Consider the following 27,395-nt stretch of genomic DNA (forward strand, 5'->3'; position numbering starts at 1 on the left):
CTCTCAGGGCAGGCCACACAAGGGCAGCAAAAGTCAGTCAGTTAAAAGCTTCCCTAAGTATGAGTGTCCCCAAGTGCAGATCTGAGAAAAGAACTTAGGTTCAAATAGTTTGGGGTGTGATCCCAGGAAGCACAAGTGAAGGAGAAGGAAAAGTAAGATAGAGGGGGAAAAAAAGGACAGCACCAAAAAGACTCAGTTCCAGTGGGGACCATCTGAGGAATCAGGTAGAATGCATCTGAGCATCTTCCCACTGAGGGGGAAGGGGGCTTCTCAGCCATCACTCGTGTCCCTCATTGGTTAAGGGCTGTCCCCGGGGGCATTCAGTCCCTGGCACAATCGGGCTACCCTGAGTGCAGTGGATAAAGCTTCTTGTGTCCAATAAAGTCCTAAGGAGAGTGGAAGAGAGACGAACCCCTGCATGCTCAGCTGTCAGGGGATGTCCTCGGAGGAAGAGGAGGAAGCCCGAGTGGGGTCTGCAGCAAATCAGGATTGATCTGACCCATGGCTGATCTCAACCTCCTAAGAAAGAGCCACTTCCTGAGATCACTGTATGCTTCTTTGAAGTCAAAAGTAAGAGTAAGGCTGGAGAACATGAAGAAGAACCTATACCCCAACTTCACATATGTCTCCGGAATCAAACAGCTGAGTAATTGTTCTCAAACCTTATCCTTAGAGTCATCAGGAGGGTTCCTTAAACGCAGACCATCCTACCTCATGACCAGAGCCTCTGATTCAGGATGTATGCATCCTGAGAATCTGCATTCAAAACAAGCATAGTGGAGCAGGACCTTGTGGGATCCTCCAGGGCCAGACCCCTCCCCACGCCCTCTGCTGCGGCTCCTCTCTGAGGTGCCCAGATCATAGCATCTCATGTCTATTTCCTGAGTGTTTCAGATGCTGAAAACCACCACCAAAGGGAAGAAATGAACTACTTGATGACGGAGAGCATGTGGCCCCCAGACCTTCTGGTGCCTGAGGGTTGATGGTGTTGACCACCCTGTTTCCTCATCACCAACCAATCAGAGGGTTGTGCACAAGTTGACCATAACCCTGGACCCTCTCCCTCACCTGCCTTTAAATGGGCTTTGCTGAAACCCTTCCAGGAGTTTAGAGTTTTCTTGGGCATGAGCCACCCCGCCTTCCTGGCTCGGCCCTGCAGTCAACCTTTCTTTGCTCCAAACTCCAACGTTTCAGTTTGTTTGGCCTCACGGTGTGTTGGGCACAGGAACTTGCCTTTGGTAACACAAGTAGCTCAAGCTGCTGGCCCCAGAACCGCAGGTAGAGAACCACTGAGCCAGAGTAGCCCTCAAGGCTTCTCTCTGGCATCCTCTAATAACACACAGTGGGAGGAAGGCAGAGAGGAGACACTTGGTCTGTCGTTTCCTGCTTTCTGCATCTTACTGCTCGCAGTTTGATTCCCAGCTTAGCAGGGAAAGCTGCATGGGACCAGATAACTCAGTTCAAGTCCACGACACAGAAGAAGCAAGCCACTGCTTCTCCAGACTTAAGCTGCTTGCTGTCAAAAGCTTTACTAGTAAAGGCAGTGATGCTTTGATGTCTCTATGGTTAGTTCCACATGTCTTTCATTCAGCTGTATCCAAACCCTGAAGGAGGAGAAAAAGGGGTGTTCTAGTAGACATCCCATAAAACTAGCAATTTTGTGTGGACGTTTCTAAAATGAGTTGAAAAATCGTCCACTCAAGATTATGTGTGAGGTTCTAAACAGTAAATGAGAGAGAAATGACAGCTTATGTATGGCTCTGTTGTGAATATGGACAAGCTTTCTGCCCAGAGGGTAGTGTAAACACTGGATGACTTCGAACATTTCAAACACTCTGTACCATGAGCTGAAGATCTAAAGACGATTTGTTTTATGTAAAAAGAAAAAGAAAAGCATGAAATGAATTCCACTGGTAGAGTCAAGCTCCTTTGATATATACATACTGTTTCTTCTGACAAGGACACAGGATCTCACTCATATTTCAATAATCTAATTTTGCATTGTTTGAAAAGAAAAAGGGCTATTGATAGACCTTCATTTGGCTTGCACCCTGGGATATGTAAATAGACTCAGCAGTTCAAAAACACTCTTCAACAAATTCCAATGACTTGTGGTATTTTTCAGAGCTTCTGATGGTCATCAATAATATATTTTAGTTTTATTACTAATTAGCCAATTGTTAAAATAAATATGTTAAATTCCCAATGGAAACCTGACTTTCTAAAAGCCTTTTAAACCTTTACTGAAAAGTGGATGGAGAATGAAAAATGAGTTAAACTAGTTTCAGAAATTTGCTAGGCCCATAAATGTGCTATTTGTCTACCTCATTTGCATTTTCTTGCAATTTCATTGTGTTTTTCAGCGCCACAGCTCCTCCTCAACTCTTCTTTTGTTATTGGCCTATAACAATATTCTGAGTAATCGCAAGCATATTATATCTACTTATACACAAAGCATATGTTTAAAGTTATTACGCCAAATATGGAGAATATAAAACCAAAGGAAAGGGAAACCCCCAAAACAGGGACAAACCACTTGCTTAGCAAATCTCTTGTAGGGCTGTGGTTTTATAGCTAATCCTACCATTTCTAAATATTGCATTATCAAGTGTCATTATTCTATTACAGCTTTTGTAAAATGTTTTGACCCACCAGACACTTTTGTGACAATGCCACTAATTACCTACCCAACATTTATTCTCACCTTCCTCCCTTCTAATTAATTAAACCTTCATTTTCTGTGAATGGTAGACTCCAAGGTCAAAGAACTCTCTCTTGCAATCTCTGCACTGAGAGGATCAGTGGCAGTTACTGTTGGTGATTCCTTTAAACATCTTTTAAATGTGCTCTCGCAGGTGTCAGGTGGTATCTTTCCTTCCTCTGGCTTCCCTTTTCCTTGTTGAAATGTGAACACGATGACTGGCATTTCCACTGCCATTTGGAAAACATGGGATGACGCTGAGAAAGGAAACCAGGTGTTAACCACAACTAGCGGAAGCGTAGGATGATGATGTGGTGAGGCTGCCATCCTGAACCAGGTCTTCAGGGCTTCTCTGATGCCGAAGATAACTACACCAGGGTCTTCTTTAAGTCTCTGTGATTTGGGATCTCTGTTACAGGGCTGAAGGTAATCTCTTACTGATACGTAACACATTTTTTAACTCCACTTTTTGGCTTCTTCAAATAGGTTTAAATATTAATGATGATCTTTGAAATACATTTATTGTCTTCCTTAGTTGATAAAATGCAGTAGAACAGGGTTTTGTTTTGTTTTTTATCAGCTGCGGTTGAATTTGATGAATTTATGTTCGTCTACACTACACTCCAACTCTCCCTCTTATCTCAGGCCAGAACAGAAAAGGTAGATTTCGAAGAATAGCCGGGCTGCCTAAACACCTGTCAAACCTTAATGGCCCTGCTATTTCTTTATATAGACTTGAGCTAATTGAAAGATTTTCTTAAAAACAGCGATTGCCAGATGCCTTAAGAAAACGTTTTGAGTGGAGGCTTTGCATTTCTCTCTCTCTCTAGGACCCCATTCTCGTAGTATTTGACCAACTTGGCTACTGCAGTCAATTTTTCACTCCATTTCACACTTCTCATGGGCTCCCTTCCTTCCTCGCCTCCCACGTTCCTTGCCTTACCATTCATTCTGTGGTCCGTCATTACAGTCTTTCTCTTATCAATTTGCTCAACTTCCTCAGGCCTGTCTCTTTTATACTTTTACTCACCTGACAAAATCAAATGTTGGTTAAACCCAAATCTCTTCTTTCTACGATTGCAAAGTCACAGCCAGCCACAACTGAGGGAGAACATACTAATATATCTCACCTCAAGAACACCCTAAGATCTCCCCAACATTCCAAGCACAGGTGGCCAGCTCCATCAGCCTACGTCCCTGCGAGGTAATTATTTTACACGTCTTCCTCTCTTCAACCTGCTAGAGCTCTCACACACTCCCCACTTTAAATAGCTGGTATTCTTCATTGCACTGAAATAACCCAAGCAACGGTAAAAGGATTTCCTCACGCTGCCACCCTGAGCATCTGTTCCCAAAGAGTCTGTCTTGTTCCCTGTTTCAGCCGATTAACTATCAGTCTTGCAAAGCACAACCCTTCCAGTTGTGTACTAGGCTGAATCAACTTTTTAAGGATTTGATTACTGCAAGTTTCCCCCTTTTCTCTCCTATGAGCTGCTTTTCATTCTTGACTGGACTGTTCATATCAGCATGAAAGATAACCACATCTACAGTTTTCATCAAATCCCCCCTCGTGATCCCACATCACTCCAGCCACTGCACAGTTCTCTCTCTCTCTCTCTCTGTTCACTTTCAACCAAGACAATGTCATTGTTTCTCTTTCCAAACCCCATCCCTTCATGGAAACATCAATACCAAGGATTCTGAAGCAGGTTCAATGTGGTCGGAGGTAATGCGAAGAGACCGCTTTTACTCCCAGCCTTAGGGATCTTGGTTTCTGGAAAAGGGAAAGCATTAGATCTCAGTCCAGACAATCACTGCTAATGTGACTTCCTCTTAATTAACTCATCATCTCAGCCTGATGGAGGGGGAGAGAGGCGGCGCTGTTCCTGAGAACTCATTATTCCTTGATTTCCACATTCCATCTTCAGAAAAACCTGAGATCACAGAGTAAACGGTTCATCAGAGAGTAAACGCTCACTGCGTTTCCCCAGCACTGCTCAGGGTGCATCCTGCAACGTGAATGCCTGCAGTTTGGCTCAGAGCGTTCTTCCCGGGCTTCCCAGCTGGAGACGGCAAATGAGTGACTTGTATACCAAACCTACAGCAGACTCGTGGAGGAGCCACCATTTGGAATGGTTCTCATGATTTACCAAGCACCCCAATTCCCTGAGGAGCCTATCAAAATGCAGATTTCAAATCGAACTTCCAGAAAGTGCTGGCAAAGCCCAGGTTCTACATTTCTGATATTTTTTCATAGGGTTCTGATGCAGGTAGGACGTGGACCATACACCACTCCACAAACTGGCAAGGGCTCTCGAATGGTTGGTCCTTAGACTGGACGAACAAGGACTGAAAGTGGGGATAAGCTATAACAGACAGAACTAATGGTCAGCCAAGAACAAAATGGGAGAATTGCTCTCCTTAACTCTAAAAAGCAAGGAAACAACCCCCCCAAAACCACAACAAAACAAAAACAAAGCAGTGCAGAGCATTAGCCTTGTCAAGTAGTCCATTTGTGGGTAAACAGTCACAACGAACAGGGGTGGGGGGCAGGCTTCCTAGGACAACCCCTTCCCCAGGAATATGGCATCCAGGCAGGGAGCACCCTCCTCACCCCCAGCACTGGTCCTGTCCTCCCAAGATCGCGCACCCTCTGGGACAGTTTCTGTATCTGAACGACAAACTCCAAACATGAGACCCTGGGGACAAGCACCCCTCACCTCCTTCACAGCAACTCTGCTTTCCTAACTGGTTCCCTTGAACATGACTTTCCAAGCCTTGACCCACGTCTAGGTGACAACTGTACTTGCACCAGAAGCCAAGGTCTCAGTCTGCTTCTGCGGGACACCAACCTTGGTCAAACCGTGAATTCCCAAACCTTTCTGTTCATTTTTTCCAACATTTTCTTCACTGACTTCTAGGACGCATATGTCCCACCACAGGATGCCCATTCCAGGTCTTCTTGTCTCCAGGTGTTAACCTCAGAGCCAAGGCTCAATCCCCTGACTTCACAGCGATCTATACTCCATCCTAAGGTCATGTCATCATGGTCATATTTATGGCTTTAAACAGTCTCTGCACACTGACGTTACCTAAACACACAACTTTGGGCTGTCACTCTGATCTCCAGACTTACATACTCAGTTGCACAGGGGACATCCATCCGGTTAAAGGTACTGAAGTTAACTTCTCAAAAACAAAAAAACAAAACATTGATCTCGGTCTCCAAACGTGCTCCTTGTCCATTGCAGTTAGTGTCACGACCACATATCTAAGTGCTTCCTCCAAATTCCTTGGGTTCATTTTTGTTTAAAGCTCTCTTCTCATATTCACATGCCACCCCTCAGTAATACTACCAGATCTACTTTCAAAATATATCCCAAATCTGACCACTTAACTTCTTCATTATTAACACTTTATTTTAAGCCAACTTTATCTGTTCCCTAGACTATTAAAATAATGTTTTTAAACAGGTCTCAGTGCTTCCTGTTGTTTTAAAACAAATCAGAACATTCTACTTCATACAGTAAATGCTTTGATGGCTTCCAGTTACAGTTAGAATAGGAATCCAAATATTTAAGTGGGACCAAGGGGCTCCATGTGATCTGACCCCAGGCTGCCTCTCCAATCTCATAGCTGCCACTCCTCTTAATTCATACCAATCACACTAGCCACCCAGCTGTTCCTACAGAAAGCCAAGTAACTTTCTGCCCCCTTTTGGTAAATCATAGAGTAAATTACTGTATACATCAGTGTGTGTATTAATGAATCACACATTCAATCCCACATTATTAATTCATCTAAATAACTAAAATTTGAATTAAATCATAAATAAAAAAGAGTACTGATTGTAAGAATGGTATCAGCCTACTGGACCAATGTTCATAGCCATTAAATTAATTATTGAGATTGGAAAATTTTCTGGGATACTCAACTTCACTAATTATTAAAGAAATCCAAATAAAAACTATAATGAGGTATCACCTCACACCGGTCAGAATGGCCATCATTGAAAAGTCTACAGATAATAAATGCTGCAGAGGGTGTGGAGAAAAGGGAACCCCTCTATACTGTTAGTGGGAATGTAAAATGGTGTAGCCACTAAGGAAAACAGTATGGAGGTTCCTTAAAAAACTAAAAATAGACTTACTATATGATGTAGCAACCCCACTCCTGGGCATTTATCCAGAGAAAACTCTAATTGAGAAAGATACATGCAGCCCAATGTTCACAGCAGCACTATTTACAACAGCCAAGACATGACAGCAACGTAAGTGTCCATCCACAAGTGACTGGATAAAGAAGATGTGGTATATTTATGTAGTGAATATCATTCAGTCATAAAAAAGAATGAAATCATGCCATTTGCAGCAACATGGATGGACCCAGACATTATCATACTAAGTGAAGTCAGTCAGACAGAGAAAGACAACACCACGTTTCACTTACACGTGGAATCTAAAATATGACACAAATGAACTTAGTTACAAAACAGAAACAGATTCACAGACATAGAAAACAAATTTATGATTACCGAAGGGGGAAGGGGTGGGGAGGGATAAATTAGGAGTTTGGGATTAGCAGATACACACTACTATATACAAAATCAGCAACAAAGTTGTATTGCATAGCACAGAGAACTATATTCAATATCCTGTAAACCATAATGGAAAAGAATATAAAAAAGAATATACATACATATAACCTAATCACTACGCTGTACACCAGAAACTAACACATCATTGGGAATCAACTGTACTTCAATAATTTTTTTAAAAAATTAAACAAAATAAAATTTTCTATATATAAATAAGTTTTCTACATCATTAGTAAGATCAACTAAACAGATGATCTAATTAAAACATTTAAATGCTTAAGGTTTTCAGTTTCTAAAATTGATATGGTTGCCTAATTGTTGATTTTCTAGAGCTGAGAAATAATCTAAATTTCTTATGCTTGAATTTTCCAGTTAGAATGAGTTACTCCATAATGTTTCATGATGACAAAAGTGGTACAAAATTATTATAATTGGGAAAGGTTTTACACTTTTGTTATAATTGGAAAAGGTTTTACAGCAGTTAAGTTCCAAAAAAAAAAAAAAAAAAAAAAAAAAGCTTTCCTAGTCTATTGTTATGTTCTTTGAATAGCTAGTGAACCAAAAAGCCATTAAGACAGCTAGACAATTCTTACCATTCACTTGGAAGATGTGCGTCTGAGAGATGTGTTCGTAGCCGTCTGCGTAGCAAGTGTAATTTCCCATGTGAGTTGTGGTAACCTTAGTAATATACAAGGACCCATCATCTCCAAAGTCCTAGAGAAAAAAAAGGAAAATTCAATAAAATGAATTGTTTGTATTTAAAATGTATTTTAACAATTCACTTTTTAAAAAGTGTATTCAGGAGCAAAGTAAATGACTAAAATATTACCTTTAAACTATCAAAACAATCATTATTAGTTCTACAAAGCTGGAAGATTTTATATGCTGTAATCACTTTTTTCTCAGGACAAATTTTGTTTAAAAAGAATAATCTCTTAGTATTGATTTGAATTATACAAATTTATATAAAATAACTGAATTTTCACATAGTTATTGTAATTCAGCCTACCTTTTTAATTAATGAAAATATATATTTTTTCTTATTTATAGTTAAACAGCTCTTAATATATTTTTCACAATTATAATTGTCCGTTAATTTTTATATCTGTTAATTCTAAATTTACCCAGAAAAATATTATAGCAGTGTGAACTTAGAGATAAAATTTATAGCCATATAAATAGAATAGGACTTTGTAAGCCTCCCAGAAATAATCAGTATATTAAAAAAATAAATAACCATGACATTTCAAATGCATAACCATTTGAGAAAAAAGAAAGAAAAAATCCTCACACGGCTTGTCAAAATCAAATCCAAGAAGCATCTCTAGAGGTAGTAAAGACCAGAAAAACTTATCTTTCATAAAGATAATGAATACACTGGCAAAAATTGTCAAAATCATTTTTTTTCCAGAACTCTGGAAATAGTCAAGGGCTCCCCAGAGCATCTACTGTTAAAAATGTCTGAGTCTCAGCCAGAGCAGTGATGCTGGTGGCATTCGTCTCTTCACGGCTGTGTGGGAACCTTAGAACACCAGCTTGGTACCTCTGCTGGCTGGGAAGACCGTCATCCTAGCTGACCCCGGACGGGGAAGGACGGGTTTGGGGCTCCTCTGACACCCCATACTCTCTGATGGATGTAGCAGCTCCCTGAAAACTTCCATTTCCGTGATTTCCTTTTTTTTTGCGCAAGACTTGGAGCTCAGTCTGTGTAAACAGCCCTGCTCCTGAGTCCATTATTGAAGACAAACAGCTGTACTTGTGCAACATTACAGCTCTCAAGGCGGAGATATGAGTGGGGATGAAGATTAGCATGCCAAAAATCTTAACAGGGAAGACGGGAAGGGCACGTGCGCAGGGGGTGGTTGAAAAGATCTGCCTGTTCCCGGGACTCTAGAAGGCGAAACAAATGTGCAGGGCTCCGTGCATGACCAGAAAAGATGGACCTCCTTTACGTTTTAGGAAAAAGACAGACTCCCTAATCTCTCATCTCTGGCTGAGCTTGAGACCTTGAACAAGCAGAGTGAAGGCTTAAGACAGACCTGTAATGCTTGCAGGGAGAATTCAATGCAGAATGCAAAACAGAAATAGAGCATCTTGCCAAAGTCTGGAACACTTACTGGTTCAAAGCCTTTAATTAAATCTCTAGCCAGTCATTAGCTCACCACTAGGTACCTGAGCAAAGGTTTCAGTAACCTTACACAGCAAACCAAAGAAAAGCAGATACCTTATACTTCAGCAAAATTAAAAACTTCTGCTCTCCTAAGGAAACTACCCAAAAAGTGAAAAAAATACCCCACCGAATGGGAGAAAATATTTGCAAGTCATTTGTCTCATAAAGGTTATGTATCCAGAATATATAAAGAACGATACAAGCAAACAAGAAAAAAGACAAAGAATCAAATTAAAACAATGGGTGAAGGATTTTAATAGACACTACTCAAAAAAAGATTTACACACAGCACATAAAAAATGCTCAGCCTTATTAGTCATTAGGGAAATGCAAATAAAAACCACTATGAGATACAACTTCATACCTACTAGGCTGGCTAAAATGAGAAAAAAAAAAGGACTAACAACTTTTGGAAGGATGTGGAAAAACTGGAATCTTCAGCTTTGCTGGCGTGAATATTAAATGGTGTACCCACTCTGAAGGATAGTTTGGCAGTTCCCCAAAAAGTTAAACAAAGAATCATTATGTGTGTAGCAACTGCATTCCTAGGCATATATCCAAAAGAATCAAAACATATGTCTACACGCAAGCTGTACACGAATGTTTATAGTAACCAAAAAGTGAAAACAACTCAAAAAGCTATCAATTGATGAATGGACAAAAGCAAAATCGAATACCTATATACAATAGAATTTTTTTTTTACCAATTAAAAGTAATGAAGTACTGATATATACTATAATATAAATCAATCTTGAAAACATGCTAAATGGGAAAAAAAAAAAAAACCCTCCAATTGTAGGAGTCAATTTATACGAAAATGTCCAGAATGGCCAAATCTATTGAGACAGAAAATAGGGTAGTCTTACTAGGACCTGAGGGGATGTGGTGCTAGAAATAACCACTAATAGGAGTGGAATCCTATTATTCTAAAGTTTAATAGCTATCGTGGCTGAATAATTTTGTGAATATATTAAGAACCACTAAATTGCACATTTTAAAGGGGTTAATTTTATCATATGAGAATTACATTTCAATAAAGCTGTTATTAAAAATAAATTATGTATGGGATACATAAATATGAAAAATTAAATATACTAAAGTAAAGCCATGTATCACTTTGGCTAATGGAATCTTTATGAGTATGAAAAAAATGTAGCAATCTGGAAAGAAAGAATGATCACTATGTTTGTACAAAGAAGAAATGCTGCGTTACAAAACATTGTAAGCTTGAAAGATAATAACCCACAGATTATTCATGCAAAATGAAAATACAAATCATCAATGCATCTGAGTCCTTAATTACATAGCAGCTATCACATGGAAGATACAGTTCTAAGTAATTCATACATGTTGACATATTTGATCTGTATAACAAGCCAATGAGAAGAGACTGGTACAATTCTCCCATTTTAGAGCGGGGAACACTGAGAAGTCCAGTCATCTCCTTAGTTTCCCTTGGCCCCGAATTAGTAGCGCTAGGCTCAGACACCAGGTAGGTTTCCTCCAGAGTCTGGGCTTTTAAGCCCCTACATATACTGCTGACCTTGCCAGTCATGAATTGGAATAGAAAAAAAAAAGACAGGAAAGGAGAACAAAGAAGAAAGTGGAGACAAAAATGCCCAAATCAAAGGAGGTCAAATAGACCTGTAGGTCTGAAGAAAAGAGGTTAGAAATACAGTGAAAATGCATGAGGAAAAGGGAAGAAAAGCGGACAGATCTTCTGAGGTCACAAAACTACAGCCTTTAATCTAGATTCGAAAGTGGTGTCTTTACTTTCTCAGCAGCAGAGAATAAGGGTGCCTAGGAGGGTGCTGTTGTACCTGTTCTGAAGATGTGATTCGCACATTGTCAGTGTCTCTTACTATAGGTATTATTTAAAGGTTTTCATTCATGTATTTGGTAATGAATGGGATGTACCCTCTAAGAATTGTTTATTATCTTTTCCAACTTTTACATTTTGAATTTACTATTTTTCATGTTGATTCCCCAATTTTATTTTTAATGTATGGCTCATCTTTTAATTTTGTGTAGAACATTTTTGATTGGGATTTTTTTTTTCATTCCTTATGTCAACTTTAGATTAGAAAGCACTTTTTCACTCTAATTTAATATATTTCCCAATACTTTCCCCTCATATCCTTGCTGTTTCCTTACTGTTCCTTACTGTTGTAATTCCATCGAACCCTTTAACATTTCTTTTCAAAAATTTTTTAAGGAAGTGAGTATCCATCTTTACCTCTTTTTCTAAACTGTAACTAATTCATTTAAGAAAACATTCCCCCATCTGTTATTTTTTTTATCCCTGTATCTTTAAAATATGATAGCACCCAGGCACTTAGCAATATCCACAAGCAGGACTCTAAAAATCTACTCTGTAGGTTTCTGACTTTACCTGTATCCACACCATGTGCTTTACTGTTAAAAATGGCGCCCCCTCTAACTGACACACACAGAATGATTATAATCAAGAAAAAAATTATTATGGGCCTACTGAATCTGGATCTCAAATGACAAAAATGTTCTCTCCGTCAAGAAAGTCAAAGAGAGGGTGAAGAGGAGGAGGGACCAGAGGGAAAGGGAAATATCCTGCATGTTCTGGTCGCCATATTATTTAGCTCAAGAATATATTCTTAATAGCTATCAAACAAAATAAAATTCCTCAACATCATATTATAGAAGATTACACATACCATGTTTCTGCAGCTCCCAGGGGGAGCTTTATCATGGACTTACAGGAAGAGCCTCATGTCCTGGACAGTGGGAGAGGATTTGGGGCTTGGACCCTAACAGGGACATTACCGTGTGACGCTAACGTGTGATAACACCCCTGGCATCACCACAGGCTTCCGTGAAAAACCAGGTGCCTGGGTGAGCACTTAGGCAGGAGAACAGAAATTCCAAACAGAAAGGCCAGAGCTGTCCCTCTGGTTAACACCAAGGCATGCCGTGGACACATAGCTGGGTCTCATAGGGTAATCAATTCAGGATGATTCAAGTTAAAAATATTTTGAGAAAGATCAAGAGCCAAAAAGAATTCTTGACGACCTGAAGTGTAATAGAAAGATACCCAGTGTGCGTAAGGTAGACAAGCACACGGGGGATGCGCACACGAGAAGGATCTGCCACAGGAACAGCTCAGGGAGACCACATCAGAACAAAGATGAACCCTTTCGCTGGACGAGAACAATTGGAAATGACCATCAAAACCCAAAGTACATCTGATATTTGTAATTATGTTTATATTTTATGCCAAACTGCACATTGGTCTTTCTAAAGTCTGTTTTCAAATAATTCTTTTTAAATAATCCTTAAGGCTGAAATAAATAACTTTTCCACCTGTTTTCCTATATCACTGCCTAGAAAGCACAGCCCTTCCCTATCTGCTATAATCAAGATTCCTTCACCCACTGAAGTGAAAATTTTCCAAGACTATAATCTTGAGAATGTTTATTAAAGTATTTTATTTTGCTATCTCTGTCATTCTGCAATAGGAAATCCCTTTAATTTAGGTATTTTCTCAGTCAGAACATTATGTGATCACTTCTAATTTATATATATTTTCATGTTTTTTTCTCTTTCTTCTAAGTGGAAGCAGAATGTTCCACCCTCAACTGCTTTCGATGAACAACTTTATAATCACCGTTTCAGACAGCATTTCCAAATAAGCAATATTTGAATATTGCTTCCCCGCTTCAAATAAAGCATGGATTTTTTTCACTACACTGAAAGTCAAACTCGATAAATATTTATTGAGCACTTAAATATGTCAGGCACTGTGATAAAGAGTTTAAATAAATGATGAAATTTTCTCCTTTAAACCATCTTTTTGAAATGCACGGCTATTAGTCTCATGTTATACGCAAGAAAACTGGAACATACTGATGTTACGTTTGGGGTCACCAATTACTAGGGACAGAATGTTTGTGTACCCCACCTTCACAGTTCATCTGTTGAAATCCTGATGCCTTGGGGAGGTGATTAGGTCATGAGGGTAGAGCCCCCAAGATTGGGATTAGTGTCCCTATAAAAGATACCCCATTGAGAGCTCTCACCCATTCCAGCATTTGAGGACACAGGAGAAGACTCTGGCTGTAAGCCGTAAGGAGGACCCTCACACAGGACATTAACATGCTGATGCCTTGGTCTTGGACTTAGCCTCAGAACTGTGAGAAAGATATTTTTGCTGTTTATACCACCCATGTGGTAGAATTTTGTCACAGCAGCCCGCCAGAAAAAGACCTCAGCCAAAGCAAGGGGTCTCAGATTGGCATCCAACTGGTCAGACTCCTGAACTGACCTGTTCTTGTTATTTTGCAATTACTAACCCATCTTCCTCTTTCCCGATTCTCCACTATTTTAGCCAAACATCAAAATAACCTGTTGATTTTTTTTTTAGTACAGATACATCAATTCTACACTTTACCTCCACCCTGATTCAGCATTTCTGATCTTTTACTCTTTGATTTTCTCAGCATTTTCCCCAATCTTAAACAGATTAAATCAAATGTGTGATTTTGATGCTCAGCCACAGTGGAGAGTTATGGCCTTAGAACGGGCACTTCTGGAATTCAGGGGGCAAAATCTTGCACTTACTCTGAACCCCTATCACACCTTTATAATCTTGCTGCCAATAGACACTCCATAAATACTTCTTCAGTGATTAAATCTTTATGAGCCTCAACACCATTAAAAAGTTGCCTCGGGGCACTAATGTCTGGAAAGTCAATAGGAAAAACCTAAAATAATTTATTTGGTTGAGTTGATTGCTAACGTTATTTTCAAGGCAGTACAGAAGGGAACTGTGAGGAAAAACAAGAAAATCATAGCACATTGTTAAAATTCTGATAACTGTATGGCTATTACTAAGTGACTGCAATATACTGCATAAGAATAATAATCACAAGGTTGGACAGCCTATAGGTGACGAGCATTTTTCAATCAGAACGTCCAAGGCAGTGAGCATCAGGTGTGAGTATACCAGACTCTAACAGCTGAATTTCAGACCTGTATTTAACCACAGGCATTTGTCACAATCTGAAAGACAAATTCCGTCTGTTAGAAAATGGTAAGTTTTAAATTTAAGTTTATTTTCCTATTTCATATTCTGTTTGTACTCATGGTTCTAAATTACATGGTCCACATACTACTATACTTTGAATGAGGTTTTCTGTGTAATATACATTGCTTTGATATACAGTGACACTAAAGGCATTTCCTTTCTAATTTTGATTATGCCAGTATGCTTTTTACTTTGCAATATTGTGAAAGCTATTTTTCTAGCTTTTTACGTGTACAAAATATGCTTTCATAAAATAGCAATAAAAGTAACTTAGGCAAGTTTCTAGTTACCGAAGTTGACAAAAGTACCATTATCTCAGAATGTATGTGACTTTCTAAAAATCCTGGAAGTTTCTCACTAACCTATCTAATTAGATATTTAATATGTCATCAATAAATAGCATAGTGAAATATAAAATTAAATAATACAAATTGAATTTGGTGAATACATTACTTTTAACACCTTTCTTTCCTAAAGTAAACAATTTCACGTATCAATTCAAGGCAACACAATAGAAAACTAAACGTATATGGATCGAAATTGTTATTTCAAATTGATCGCAAACAAAAAGTGAAGCAACTGCATTTTTTGGTAGAAAAACTAAAACCAAAATTATGAAAACTTTGTGTAACAATATTATTTGATGGTATATGTAATTAATTAGATTAATTATATTGTATTTCACTTAAGAAAACAATCCTGCAAAAAATTTCCACTAACATGAGTAATAAAAACACATAAAAATATCAATCACTTTTATAAACTACTATTCAGTGTCTTACACATACAGAGTCAGATTTGCCATGAAGCTGATGGGGTTTGTTTATGAGCCCCTTCATTTGTACAAGCCTTTTCCAGGGACCTGAAAACAGTCCTGGAATGCGTTTATATGGTCAGATATTTTTGTGAAATTTAGAAATATATTTTTAAGTGTGATGTCTTTTCTTATTGTAATTAACATTTTATAATAATATAATAAAATAATACTTCTATGATAATACTTTAACTCACATATAGCTTATAGATACCCTCATGTGTGTAATACTGACAGGTAAAAATATTCAATAAAAAATTAACTCACATATCTCAAAGTACGTAGCTTCCCCTAAGTATACGTAGAAAATCCTGTCTTTTATCACTTTAAACAGACAGGAATTGTACTTTTTAATTTAATGGAATAAAAATAAAACATTTAGATTTTAAACTATATTTTGACATATTTCAAAGGGGAATACATCCCTTATTTTGATTTCATCACAAAATATGAATAAGATAATAACCAAAGGTACCTGGAATCCTGGTCAGCAATGAATAACTAGTGAATTAATCACACATATTACAGAGACCTGGTTCCATCTAAGCATAGATACATGGAAAGAGTGTCATACTTATCAAACCATAAGATGAAGCTGAGAAATCTGCAAAATCACACTGCTGTTGAATCCATCACAGTGCTGACTTTGAAGGGCAATCATGAGAGTAAAATCTGAGGAATGTTGGCATGAGCCTCCAGAGACAAGACACTGGCAACCCCTCAGCTCTCCCAGAGCACTGGAAGTGTTAGGTGGTTAGATAAGTGGGAGCACCAGGCAGATAAAGTGGAGGAGAGGCAGCAGGGTCCAGAAGATGGTGTTATGCCCACCTTCAGCACAAACGGGCTTTACTTCTAAATGAGGGCAAGCAGGAAACCAGTTAGAACTCAAAGGCTGCAACTGCTCGGTAGCAACAAGGACCTAACAGGACATGACCCAGGGCTCACTGTGATATAATTAGCATTGTGGTTTAGAACCCCCCATGAGTTTTTCTGTGTGCATCATGGGTAAGGACATGTGCAAATTGGGACGAGCATGACTTAGCACTCCAGGGGCAAGAGCCGTCAATCAGTCAAAAGATCACCACTGAGTGAGGGTAGAAGAGAAGGGGACAAACAAACACCATTGCTATCTACTCTTGGATCAGCCTGCCTCCCATTCTTGGAGGTGTACATCCCGTTTGCAAATAAAACCTTTAAAATCTTTTGCTACACAACGCTTCATCTCCCATGTGAATTCTTATCTATCAGGTAAGTCAAGAACTGGAGTCTTTTCCTTCCCCATTTTGGGGAACAGAAGGAAACAAGGTGGCCATGCAAACAGGTACAAAAAACATCAACTAACTCCTTAATGAACTGCTCAAAGCTGAGCATCCCCAATTGGGAGAGTATGGAGTCCTGGGAGCACAGACTGTTGCAACCCCTTCTCCATGGACCTCACTGGTTGCTTGTGAAAAAGCCTGGGGGCAGGAAAGAGTGGAGAAAGCTTCCCTCACAGTTGAGATGGTCCTGCGGTCCTGTGACCTCACTGCTGAGGAAGAAAACAATTCTTAACTGGATCCTCTCCCCAGTGGAATAAAGTCTTAAGATGCTGAAAAAAAAAAAAAAGGGCAGTGAATCCTGTCACTTTCAGTGGGTGAAAACTCACGGAGCTTGGGAAAAGAAGCGAGGCAAGACAACCTCCTAGATTCAGAAAATTAGAGATTTTTTTACACGGGAGCAGGGCAGGATCACTGAGAAAACTTGGCTCCAAGGACTCAGAGACACGTGAGCCGCCTAAGACTGCTGTTAAATGAAGAACAAGTGGAAAGCCTCTTCGTTCCTTACCACCAGGACCGAGAAACAAGCAACAGCAGACTACCCCCAGCACAGGGACAAGCGCACACAGGGGCGGAGATACAGGGGCGGAGATGCAGGGTCACAGGGAAGCTCTAAAACCAAGGGACCAAATGCAGTCCAGAATAAAACTCAGATAGTCTATCAATCTAGCTCCCGCCTTAACTGCAAGGTGACACTGAAGGAACCTGAGGCTGGCTGTGCATGGAAGGTAATTGAAGCAATCAACCAAACAGAAACACAGCTCACCTCCTCAATAAAAACCTAGCAGAAAAAGAGGCATGCCTATTTCCAGCCTTAAATACTATTTACTTTGGTTTCTGCTCCCCTACACAGAGTATGTAGATTTCAACTAAAAGTTATGAGACCTATGAAATGGAAAGGAATAAAAAAATCCACTGTTGAAAGATAAAACAAATAATAGAAGTGGAAATCAGACAGGGGATGTAAAATCACTATGATTAATATGTTACAAGCTCCAGTGGAAAGAATTGAAGACATTCATGAATAGATGGGTCATTTCAGCAGAGAAGTGGAAACAATAAGAAAATGTCAAAGGGCAGGCTGGGAATAAATTTAAACATATGCCCTGTAACGGAGATGCAGAATGTCTTTGACAGGCTCATCGGTAGACCTGACACATCCAAGGAAAGCCTTGGTGAACTTGAATATAGGTCAACAGACATCACTCAAATGAAAACAAGAGAGGAAATTGTTGAAAAAATTTAATCATTTGAATTTAAAAGAACAGAGAGCTGTATGCCCATATCAGTCTAAAATATGTTTAATTGAAATCCCAGTAGGAAAAAAGTGAAAGAATAAGGAAAAAAATATTTTTAAATGAATGGTCAAGAAATTTCAACAAATAATGAATTAAAAACAACCCAGAAATATATTCATACTGCTGAAGACCAAAGATGAGTAGAAATATTAAACTCTGTCAGAGAAAAGTACATGATGGTCTTCAGGAAATGGAAAGTCTTTCAGGTTTTTGAGACCAGGAGCAACCAGAATAAAGGCATCAATGTGCCTGAAAAAAAAATGTGTATAATTTAGAGAAGTGAATGATCCACCAAAGGGGTTAAGAGAAATCAGAGAAGGGAGGTAACAAGATCAATTATCCAGTGTAACGTACACTTTTCCCAGCTAAGAGAAGTTGGATCACTCAGTCATCTATAGTACAAAAATCATCAATTAACTGTATGAACATATATAAATAACAAATATATGCAATTTAAAGTGATCAGATTCTGATGCTATTATATATTCAAATGATAAAATGAATCATCTCTTGGTATTTGTACTCCAATAATATTCATTTCTGATGATTTTTTTTTAATTGACATATAGTCAGTTTACAATGTTGTGTCAATTTCTGGTGTCCAGCACAATGTTTGTCAGACATTTACATACATATATTCCTTTTCATATTCTTTTTCATTATAGGTTACTACAAGATATTGAATACAGTTCCATGTGCTACACAGTATGAACTTGTTGTTTATCTATTTTATATCTAGTAGTTAGTATCTGCAAATCTCAAACTCCCAATTTATCCTTCCCTACCCCATTTTGATTTTCTTTTCAATAGCATTTGCTTCTTACTTTCAAAGTAATTTCAATAATTATCTTTCCAATATCTTCTTAGGTCAATTTTAATATTCCATTAAGTTGAGCTTAATATCCATTGATAGATATTTTAAATTTCATGGATTAAACTGGCAAATAATATTATGCAAAATCCACCCAGCTTTACCACCATGAATGATGTCTTGAATCAGAAGAGCTCTGGGACCCTGAAGGAAGCAAGCACATCACTCAGGAACTAATCCAGAGGCAAGAACCACACAGTAACTTGAATGTGGACATTTTAATTAAAACTATTAACTATAACAGGGAATTGTCTGCTAAAGAGTAAAGGATCCTATAAAGAATATAGGACTAACAGATATAGGAAAAACCAGAACCCCTAGAGATGAGATCATGAACCACAGGGAGAGACTCCTTTCCTGCAGTGTGGACAGCACCCGAACCTCTTTGTAGAGGGTGGGTACATCCATGGCTCATTAGAGACTGGAGAAATTCATCGAGGCTGGAAAGCCTCCCAGGGAATACAGGAAGACATTTTTGATAGGACGTACCCATCTGGAAACCCCCCACTGAGAAGTCACTGTGGAGTTGCTGGAGAAATCTGCCCCTCCCCTGGGGACTACTCTGAGCTGCTATAAATCAGGTACTTTTGGAGTCAAGGGACTGGGGGAGCTGTGCCCTCTGCTGAGCTTGGAAGTTGCACATGGTGCAGGAGGCTGCCTAGAAAAACCCAGCAGACTTGGAAGAGAAACCCTTTCTTACTCTAGTGTCTCTCTGGTACTCTCTACTAACAAAGCCACAGGAGAAACATCCACAGGGTCCATATATATTATTCCAGAGCAGTCATTTAAGGGTGATTTGCAGCAGAGAGGCAATGTACCAATAACTAGTACATCACATTTTAATATCTCTCAAGAAAAATGCATGCAGAAAAGAAACAGTCAGCTATATGGTCTAGTGTGAGCCACACATTTTGCACTACACATACTTTTTTTTTTTACCAGTAATAAGAGGAAAGAAAGAGACAACACAGAGAAAAAAATTCAAAAGTACTGCAGAGCTAGTGACATCATTGTTTTCAATTTGGAAAAACTCATCAAGCTGTAAACTTAAGGTTTATACACTTGTCTTATCATTTTTATATTTAAATAAAGACTTTTAAAATAAAACATACATGTGGCAAAGTTTAATTTCTGATCACACAGCACTCCATAGAATTCATGTATTTAGCTACTGGCATATGTATTTCTCTTTATTGTAATTGCCTATTCAAAGCAAGGACTCTGAATTGAAGATAATTGTATTTCCATGCTCTCAATAAAGGTTTGTTTTTTAAAAAATTGAATAATGAGTTTATTTTGGAAGGAAAGACTTGTCATACAAAATATGTATTTTCTTTGACTTCTTAGAAATTCCTAGTTTGCCTCTAATTGAAGGTAATAGCCATTATAAATGCCTTCAGGAAGCTAGTGATACTGTATAGTACTTATGTTATAGTGAAAAAAAAAACAATAAATGACCCCCATGTAATTCACTAAGTTATTTTAAACTGAAGTATATTTGACTAACAATATATTAGATCAGGTGTATAGCATAGAAAATTCTGTATTTTTATAGATTATACTGCATACAAAGCTATTATAAAACAGTGACTATATTCTTTGTGCGCTCCATTAGGTCTTTTTGTAACTTGTTTTATGCATAGTAGCTCATGCCCCATAATCCTCTATAATGGCTTTGCCTCACCCCACAACCCTGTCTCCTGGCGACCAACACTCTGTTCTCTGTACCTGTGAGTCTGTGTTTCTGCTTTGTTATACCTGTTCCTTTGTCTTATCATTATTATTATTATTATTTTTTAGATTATGTAATAGAAAAGAACAAATCTGACTCCACATTAGATCTGTTCCTTTGACTTTAACCCTGCGCCCTATTTTCTAGGCTTGGTCTTGCTAGCTCTGCACTCACGTAAAGATAACAAGTTGCAGAATAGAGAATAACATTTGTTTTGTTGGAGGTTTACAGGGGCACCATGACCTGACCCATGTGGACAGCTGCAAGAACAAAGGATTCCAAGAACAGAAATTCCTACACCAAGAAGTTTGTAACAACCAAACCTCCTCCCTTTTTCAGTATAAAAGGAGCATGAATTGTGACTTGAGGAAGATTGTTCTCCAGGACACTAGTCCCCCATCGTCTCAGTCTGCTGGCTTTCTGAATAAAGTCACTATTCTTTGCCACAGTGCCTCATCTCCAGATTTATTGGCCTGTTGTGTGGCAAACAGAATGAGTTTGGACTCAGTGAGGCAACCTCGTGTCCTAAAATTATCATCTCTAAAAGAGAGATATTAGTGATAAAGACCATGTGACAAAGCTAAATAATTTATTTCGTCAAAAGTATTTACAAATGTGTCTGCCACAGTACAGTTGTAATATAAAGGCTTATATTGTCTTTTTTTGTTACAATAATTTTAAATAGTTCAACAATTGTAGCTTAAGGCTGAGATTTGCATATGTTACCCACTATATATAAAAATAGATCAAAAAAACTTTTTTTAATTTAAAAAAAGATTGAGTATTGAAGGTTTAATATGCTTGGAGTTACTTAAGTTTAAAGAGCACATTTTCTTAGTATCTTTTCAACTGTAAAGTACAAGATTTGTTCCCCATGTAACTTTTCTGGAACATATCTGGTCTGTGAACTGACTGCCAGAGTAAGTACATAGAATACAGAAAATACAATGAAGTCTGAAGGTCATGTATGAAATATTCATATTCTGAGAAGACTTTGATTGAAACAAACATGATAAAGTATGCAAAACATGAATTCCTAATGCAGTTCAATTATATTTCATGTCATTGACTAATTAATACAATCATGTTTATGTTTTACTTTTTAATGCTTACAACACTATACCTATATTACACTCCCAAATTCTTTTATGCTGAAAGAAAGATAGTATTTGAGCATTTACATTTTAAAAATGAGATGGGCTTATAATGGATTATTGCTATTTAAATACTTGTACTTTCAATTTATTTGAACTCCCTGAAGAGGGAACCTCACAGGGTAGCTTTATATTAGTTAGGACCAATCTCTTCAGTCATATTTGATACTCTTGTTTAATAATTATTTTATCCCAAATTAATTAATAAAATTAGTAGACTATTAAAGCTTAATTATCCTGTAGGGCTTCTGTTAAACTGCTCAGTGTTGTTCTGTATGCACCCTAAGATCTGACGTTAACAATTATGTGATTCTGAGAAAGTAAGTTGAGCTCCTTGAACCTGCTTCCTCATCTTGAAAATAAGGTTAATAAAACTTGATTAAATAAGTTTGGGGCCAATTAATCTTCTGCTATATTACCTACTGCAAAATAGCCATTCATTAAATCAGAAGTAATTTGGAAGTAATTTAGCAGAGTGGCAAAAGCAAGGATTTTGAAATCAGAACCTTGGAAAGGATTTGGATTCTATTATGTACTTGCTGTGTATGTTTCACAAGTTAACTGCTTTCATTGATTACTAAGAATAAAAATGTTTATGTTGCATGAAACATGCACATGAAGTCTCTGGTAAATTGCAAGCAATCAGTATCATCGGCATTTCTAATTATATTCCAACTATCTGTTCTCATCAATAAATCTTCCACCTATACTCAGATAGAAAACCATTCCTATATTTTATCCATTATACTATACACTATATTTAAAATAATTTTATTCTCAAGAATTAAGTATTCACAATCATTAAAAATTCATCAATCCCTCCTCATCATTTGGTGGATAATAGCACCAAAAACAGTGAAGTAAAGGAGAGCCTCAATTTAAATATATGACTACAATCAGGTGTCTATTATTATCCTTTACAAACTCTCAGAGAGGTTCACTGAGATGATAGAAACTGTAATCAGCTGTAGATGAAGAAGGTCACCTTCGCTATCCGTAAACAAAGGATGTTGTGGCCATCAAGCTATAAACCACTGTGGCCACCTTGTTTGTGCATCCTGAGGGGACTCAGGATGGAGAAGATGGAACGCTGGCCCTAGATGGTTAAGGTACATAACAAAGGAATGATTTCAATGAGCCCAGACTTTTGCATCTTCCCATAGATAGAAACGTGGTAAATTCATTAACTTGAGGTGTCTGGTTCTCTGTAATGAACAGTAATCTTTGGATGTTTTGATTACCTGGTTTTTGTTGGGAAAATTCCTATATCTCATGGCTCCTCCCTTAACTCTTTGGAGGAGTCCCTCAGAGTGATCTGAGAGGCTGTCTCCCGTGCTTGAGTCCTCAGGATATCCACTGAATAAAACAATTCTCAAAGTTCAGGTTGTGCCCGCCCCTCCCCACCCCCAGGTGACACAATCAAAAAGGCTCAGGTGAAATAAATAAATACAAGATTAAAAATAAATAATAGCAGAGAAAAGCCTCCTGAATAATTAGGAATTTATGTATTCTCATCCTCCAGATTCACATACAAAGGCTACGTAACAAAAAAGAGTGAGTTTTTCAGGGAACTATATTCCACATCTTGTAGTAACCTATAATGAAAAATAATCTGAAAAGGAATATATGTGTGTATATGTATGACTGAAACATGATGCCGGTCACCAGAAATTGATGCAACATTGTCTGACTTTACTTCATTAAAGTGCATTTTTCAAATGTTATAACTATATCTAAGAAAAGACTCTAATGTTTTTGCCTCTTTAAATATCAAAATCTTTAAACATGAAAAATATTTAAAGAGTTATACACCTCTTTGTTATTGCATAAAAAATTATCATTGTTTCATTGAAGGTTATCACCCCCGTCACACAGAAATGTTTCAAGTGACAATGAGATTGAATTACCCTCATTAGATCAAATAAACATTAAAATCAAATGTGTTCTCCATTTCTTCCAGTGCTTCTATAATTTACACTGTCATTATGCTTCTGGTACCATCAACATTTTCCATAATTGCATGTATATAAAGTTTGTAACAGGCTGTTGTAGCAATACATTTAAAAAATGTACCAGACTTAGTTTTCCTTCTGTCAAAGTTATTTTATTATGCCACACCTTTTGAAATTGTTTGGATTCTATCTGCTACTCAGCAATCACATTCTCTTAATAATGCTCTTGGTAATCTGACTTTAAAAGAGCAACATATTCTTTTTCTTTCCTAAAGTGTATCTTCAGACTTTACTATTAGAAAGTGTGGAGAGAACTATGTCAGACACTTACAACTCTGATCTCGTATAAAAGTTTATCATCTTCATTTTACAGTGAAGAGGCTTTAAATCTCAGTCCAGATCTCTCAGCAGGTGAAGGGTACAAAGGCAAAGACCCTGGCCTTCACACACATCATTTTGCCTCCCTACTGCCTGGCCTAACTTGCCTTAGCTCGATACTCAAGTCATGATTATGAACAAAATGTACTTCGTCAAAGCAATTTTGTCCTTTTTCATTCATCATTTTATAAATATTATAGATATGAATTTTTGTTTCCCAATATTTCCTATAATTTACTTCTTTCATTTTATTTCTAATCCACAGGTAATAAACCCCAAGGTTGTATTTGTGAAGTCTTTGCCAAGATCACTACGTATTCATTACTATTTATAATTTACATTTGCAGGGCAAAAATATACATTCGGAATATACATAAACATGTTTTAAAGCTATCTATACATCGTCTTACATGTTTGATATTTCTTCAGGATAGACCACCTGATATTTGAGAAATAAAGTTTGCATTACTACAGTCCGACAAAACCCTTAGGCTAAATTAGTTTGCTTTTGGTTGTTGCAGTCATGGACACTAGACTGTAGCACACTGCTATAGAAACAGGGCCTGGCATGTCTTATGCTTTATAAATCCAACCAAAGCTTATATTCATCTTGTCAGTTCCCTGACACAACGTTCACAAAACTTTAAACAAAATTTTTTCTCAAGTCTCACTCATTAAACTATCATGAAAGTTATGGAAACTTTTAATCTACTTTATAAATAAAATGTGTGAATTCTTGTCTCTTCTCTCCCCTCATTTAAAACATACCCCTTTTTCAAATATAATCTGAACATCACTTGCATCAGAATCCCAACGAGTGCTTGTCTAAAAATATAGATTCCGACTTCTAGAGCATGTTATTTACTAGATTGTGAAAGGGGACAGAACACTGCACACTTAAAATCTCCTGAGATGATTTTTAACATGTATTAATATTTGAGACCCACTATGCTCCTACTTTTGGGCCTTTCTCAGTGGAAGAGATAAAGCTCTCCCTCATTTCCAAGAATGAAATATTTAGTTTCCTTAACCATATTACCTCACACTTTCCCTTGTCATTCTTTCTAAAATATCCTCTTTTATCTCAAGTTATCTACAAAGCTAGTAACACTTCTCCTTTTGTTTACAAATAATTTTGATTTCTCCTAATAAAAATGAACCTGATCCAGCTGCACTGCCTGACATTTCAGCCCCAATATAGCTAATTTTTGCCTTGACCAATCTTCTTGAAATAAAAATTTACACCTGTAATATCTTCTATCAAATGCTGCTGATAATTTTTACATCTATGTAGCATAGTTCATGTTGGTATTATCATATATTTCTTGGCTAAGCCTCATTTCCAAACTTTAACAACTGTCCTTATTGATAGAAGAGTGAACATAAGAATCAATTTGGAAATCTGGAATTGTGTAGGGCATAAGCACACGGGTGTGAGAACTGTTACAAAACTCATCATACACAGAGCCTCGGGCCATTGGCACATTGCTCCTTTGGCTTGGAGACCAACAATGGATGGTAGAAAATGAGAGAATGTTGCTGACTGTAGGAAAAAAAAATACATTATCGGCACACAATGTTCATGTCAAGCCCTTCCTATCATGACATTTTTTACTCTAGAAGCATTAGGTTAAAAATTAGCCACATGATTCAGTAGTGCAGACGGGATATTAGGTTTGTTGACCCTGCCTTCTCCACTTTCTTTGCCTGAAATACTTCCATGATGTCAGAAGTGCAGGAACTGTGATAAAGGAAGGCAAGGAGTGAGGGAAGAAGCCACCTGGCTCCAGATGCCACAGTTGACCAATCTCACTCTAGCTTGCCCAATCTTGACTTCTGTTACGACAGGCAATCACCTCCTTATGTATTTAAGACATTATTTTTTTTTAGTTTTCTGTTACTAGTAAGCATATTCAGTCCCCAGTTAAGACAAAGATGATGCATCAGTTAGGGGCAACTTCCAATTTATTTTTTAATTGTTTTGATCATAACTCCAGTGTTGTTCAAGCATTTTCAGTGCACCTCCCTCCTCCATTTTCTCAGACATTCAGTTCACACCAAAATCCACACCTGGACATTCTAGCCTTGTGCAAACATAGACCCCGAATGTCAACAGATGTCATCAAAATCTGGCCTCTTATTGGCTCTATCTCTCTGTTCTAATCTTTTATGTGATGCTTTCAGGCTGATTCTATACACACAATGTCTCATTGTATGAGATTCTAGCAGTATTTCTTTATAAACCTAAAGTGAGCAGAAAGAGCTTGACAAACTGATCATTTCATCAGAAAAGTTGGGATTGATGATGACTTTGTTTTGATGGATTGACTGGATTATGCATGCTCCTCTGGAGCTGGGGGTGAGGTCAACCTCATTCAAACCCACAGACACAGAATAATAGATGCTTAATTTTAAGAAAATCAAGAAAAGCTGGACAGGCAAAATTGAGAAGACAAAAGAAAATCTTTCCTCACTGCGACTGCCTTAATTTTGACTTTTTGTATTTTCCTGAAATTAATATCAACTCTTTCTTAAATCCCCTGTTTTCAGCACTTCAATAATACATGCCATCCCACATTGTCTCAGTTGCGTCCTCTAACCAACTGTCTTGTCTTCCAGCATCTAAGTTCCTTTAATATCTTCCATTCTGGACTATGCTTGAATAGGGGTAACTGAGTAGAATTTTTCCACTACTGCCCAAGGCAGGAGACTCTGGAATTGGAGTCTGATCAAGTTATGTGCCTACTACAATAAGATTGAACACCCTTCAAAGGAAGAAAAAAAATAATCCAGATTATCTATACTATTTTGTTCTTCTTGTCCAATATCCAATTAAAAATCAACCATATAGGCAAGCAGGAAAATTTCACCAAAGTCAAGAGAAAGAAAAAAAAGCACTCAATAAAAACTGACCATTAGATGACTTAGCTGTTGCAGTAAGTAAACAAGGACTTTAAATAGGATATTATAAATAGTATTAAGAACTTGATTAAAAAAATACAAATAAGGATTAAAGAGATTTCAGCTACAAACTATATAAAATGTAGTATATAGCCTATATATAATAATGTATACTATTATCTATTATATTATATACTTAATATATAAATATATATCACAATATATAACATACTTATATATTATACATTAAATATTGTGTACATTATATATCCAAATTAAAAATTTTACAGCTGAAAAGTCAATAAATAAAATTAAATATCATTGAATGTATTTAGCACCATGATGATGATGGCATTAGAAAGTGTCAGTAAACTTGACCATAGATAAACAGAATTTATGCTATCTGAAAGATAAAGAGAAAAGTATTAAGGAAAAGCTAACAAAGTCTTGG

At 37.5% G+C, this 27,395-nt stretch overlaps 1 protein-coding gene across 3 annotated transcripts in view; it reads right to left on the reverse strand.

Annotated features, from left to right (window-relative positions):
* Positions 1–27,395, reverse strand: part of FSTL5 (follistatin like 5) — a 663,480-nt gene that overhangs the window by 163,763 nt on the left and 472,322 nt on the right. For all 3 annotated transcript variants that reach the window (XM_064487260.1, XM_064487220.1, XM_010986860.3), the window contains exon 8: positions 7,892–8,012. In XM_064487260.1, the coding sequence (XP_064343330.1) occupies positions 7,892–8,012 (121 nt within the window). The remainder of the gene's footprint in view (positions 1–7,891; positions 8,013–27,395) is intronic.

The sequence above is a fragment of the Camelus dromedarius genome, chromosome 1, assembly GCF_036321535.1.
Source record: "Camelus dromedarius isolate mCamDro1 chromosome 1, mCamDro1.pat, whole genome shotgun sequence".
NCBI classification, from domain to species: domain Eukaryota; kingdom Metazoa; phylum Chordata; class Mammalia; order Artiodactyla; family Camelidae; genus Camelus; species Camelus dromedarius.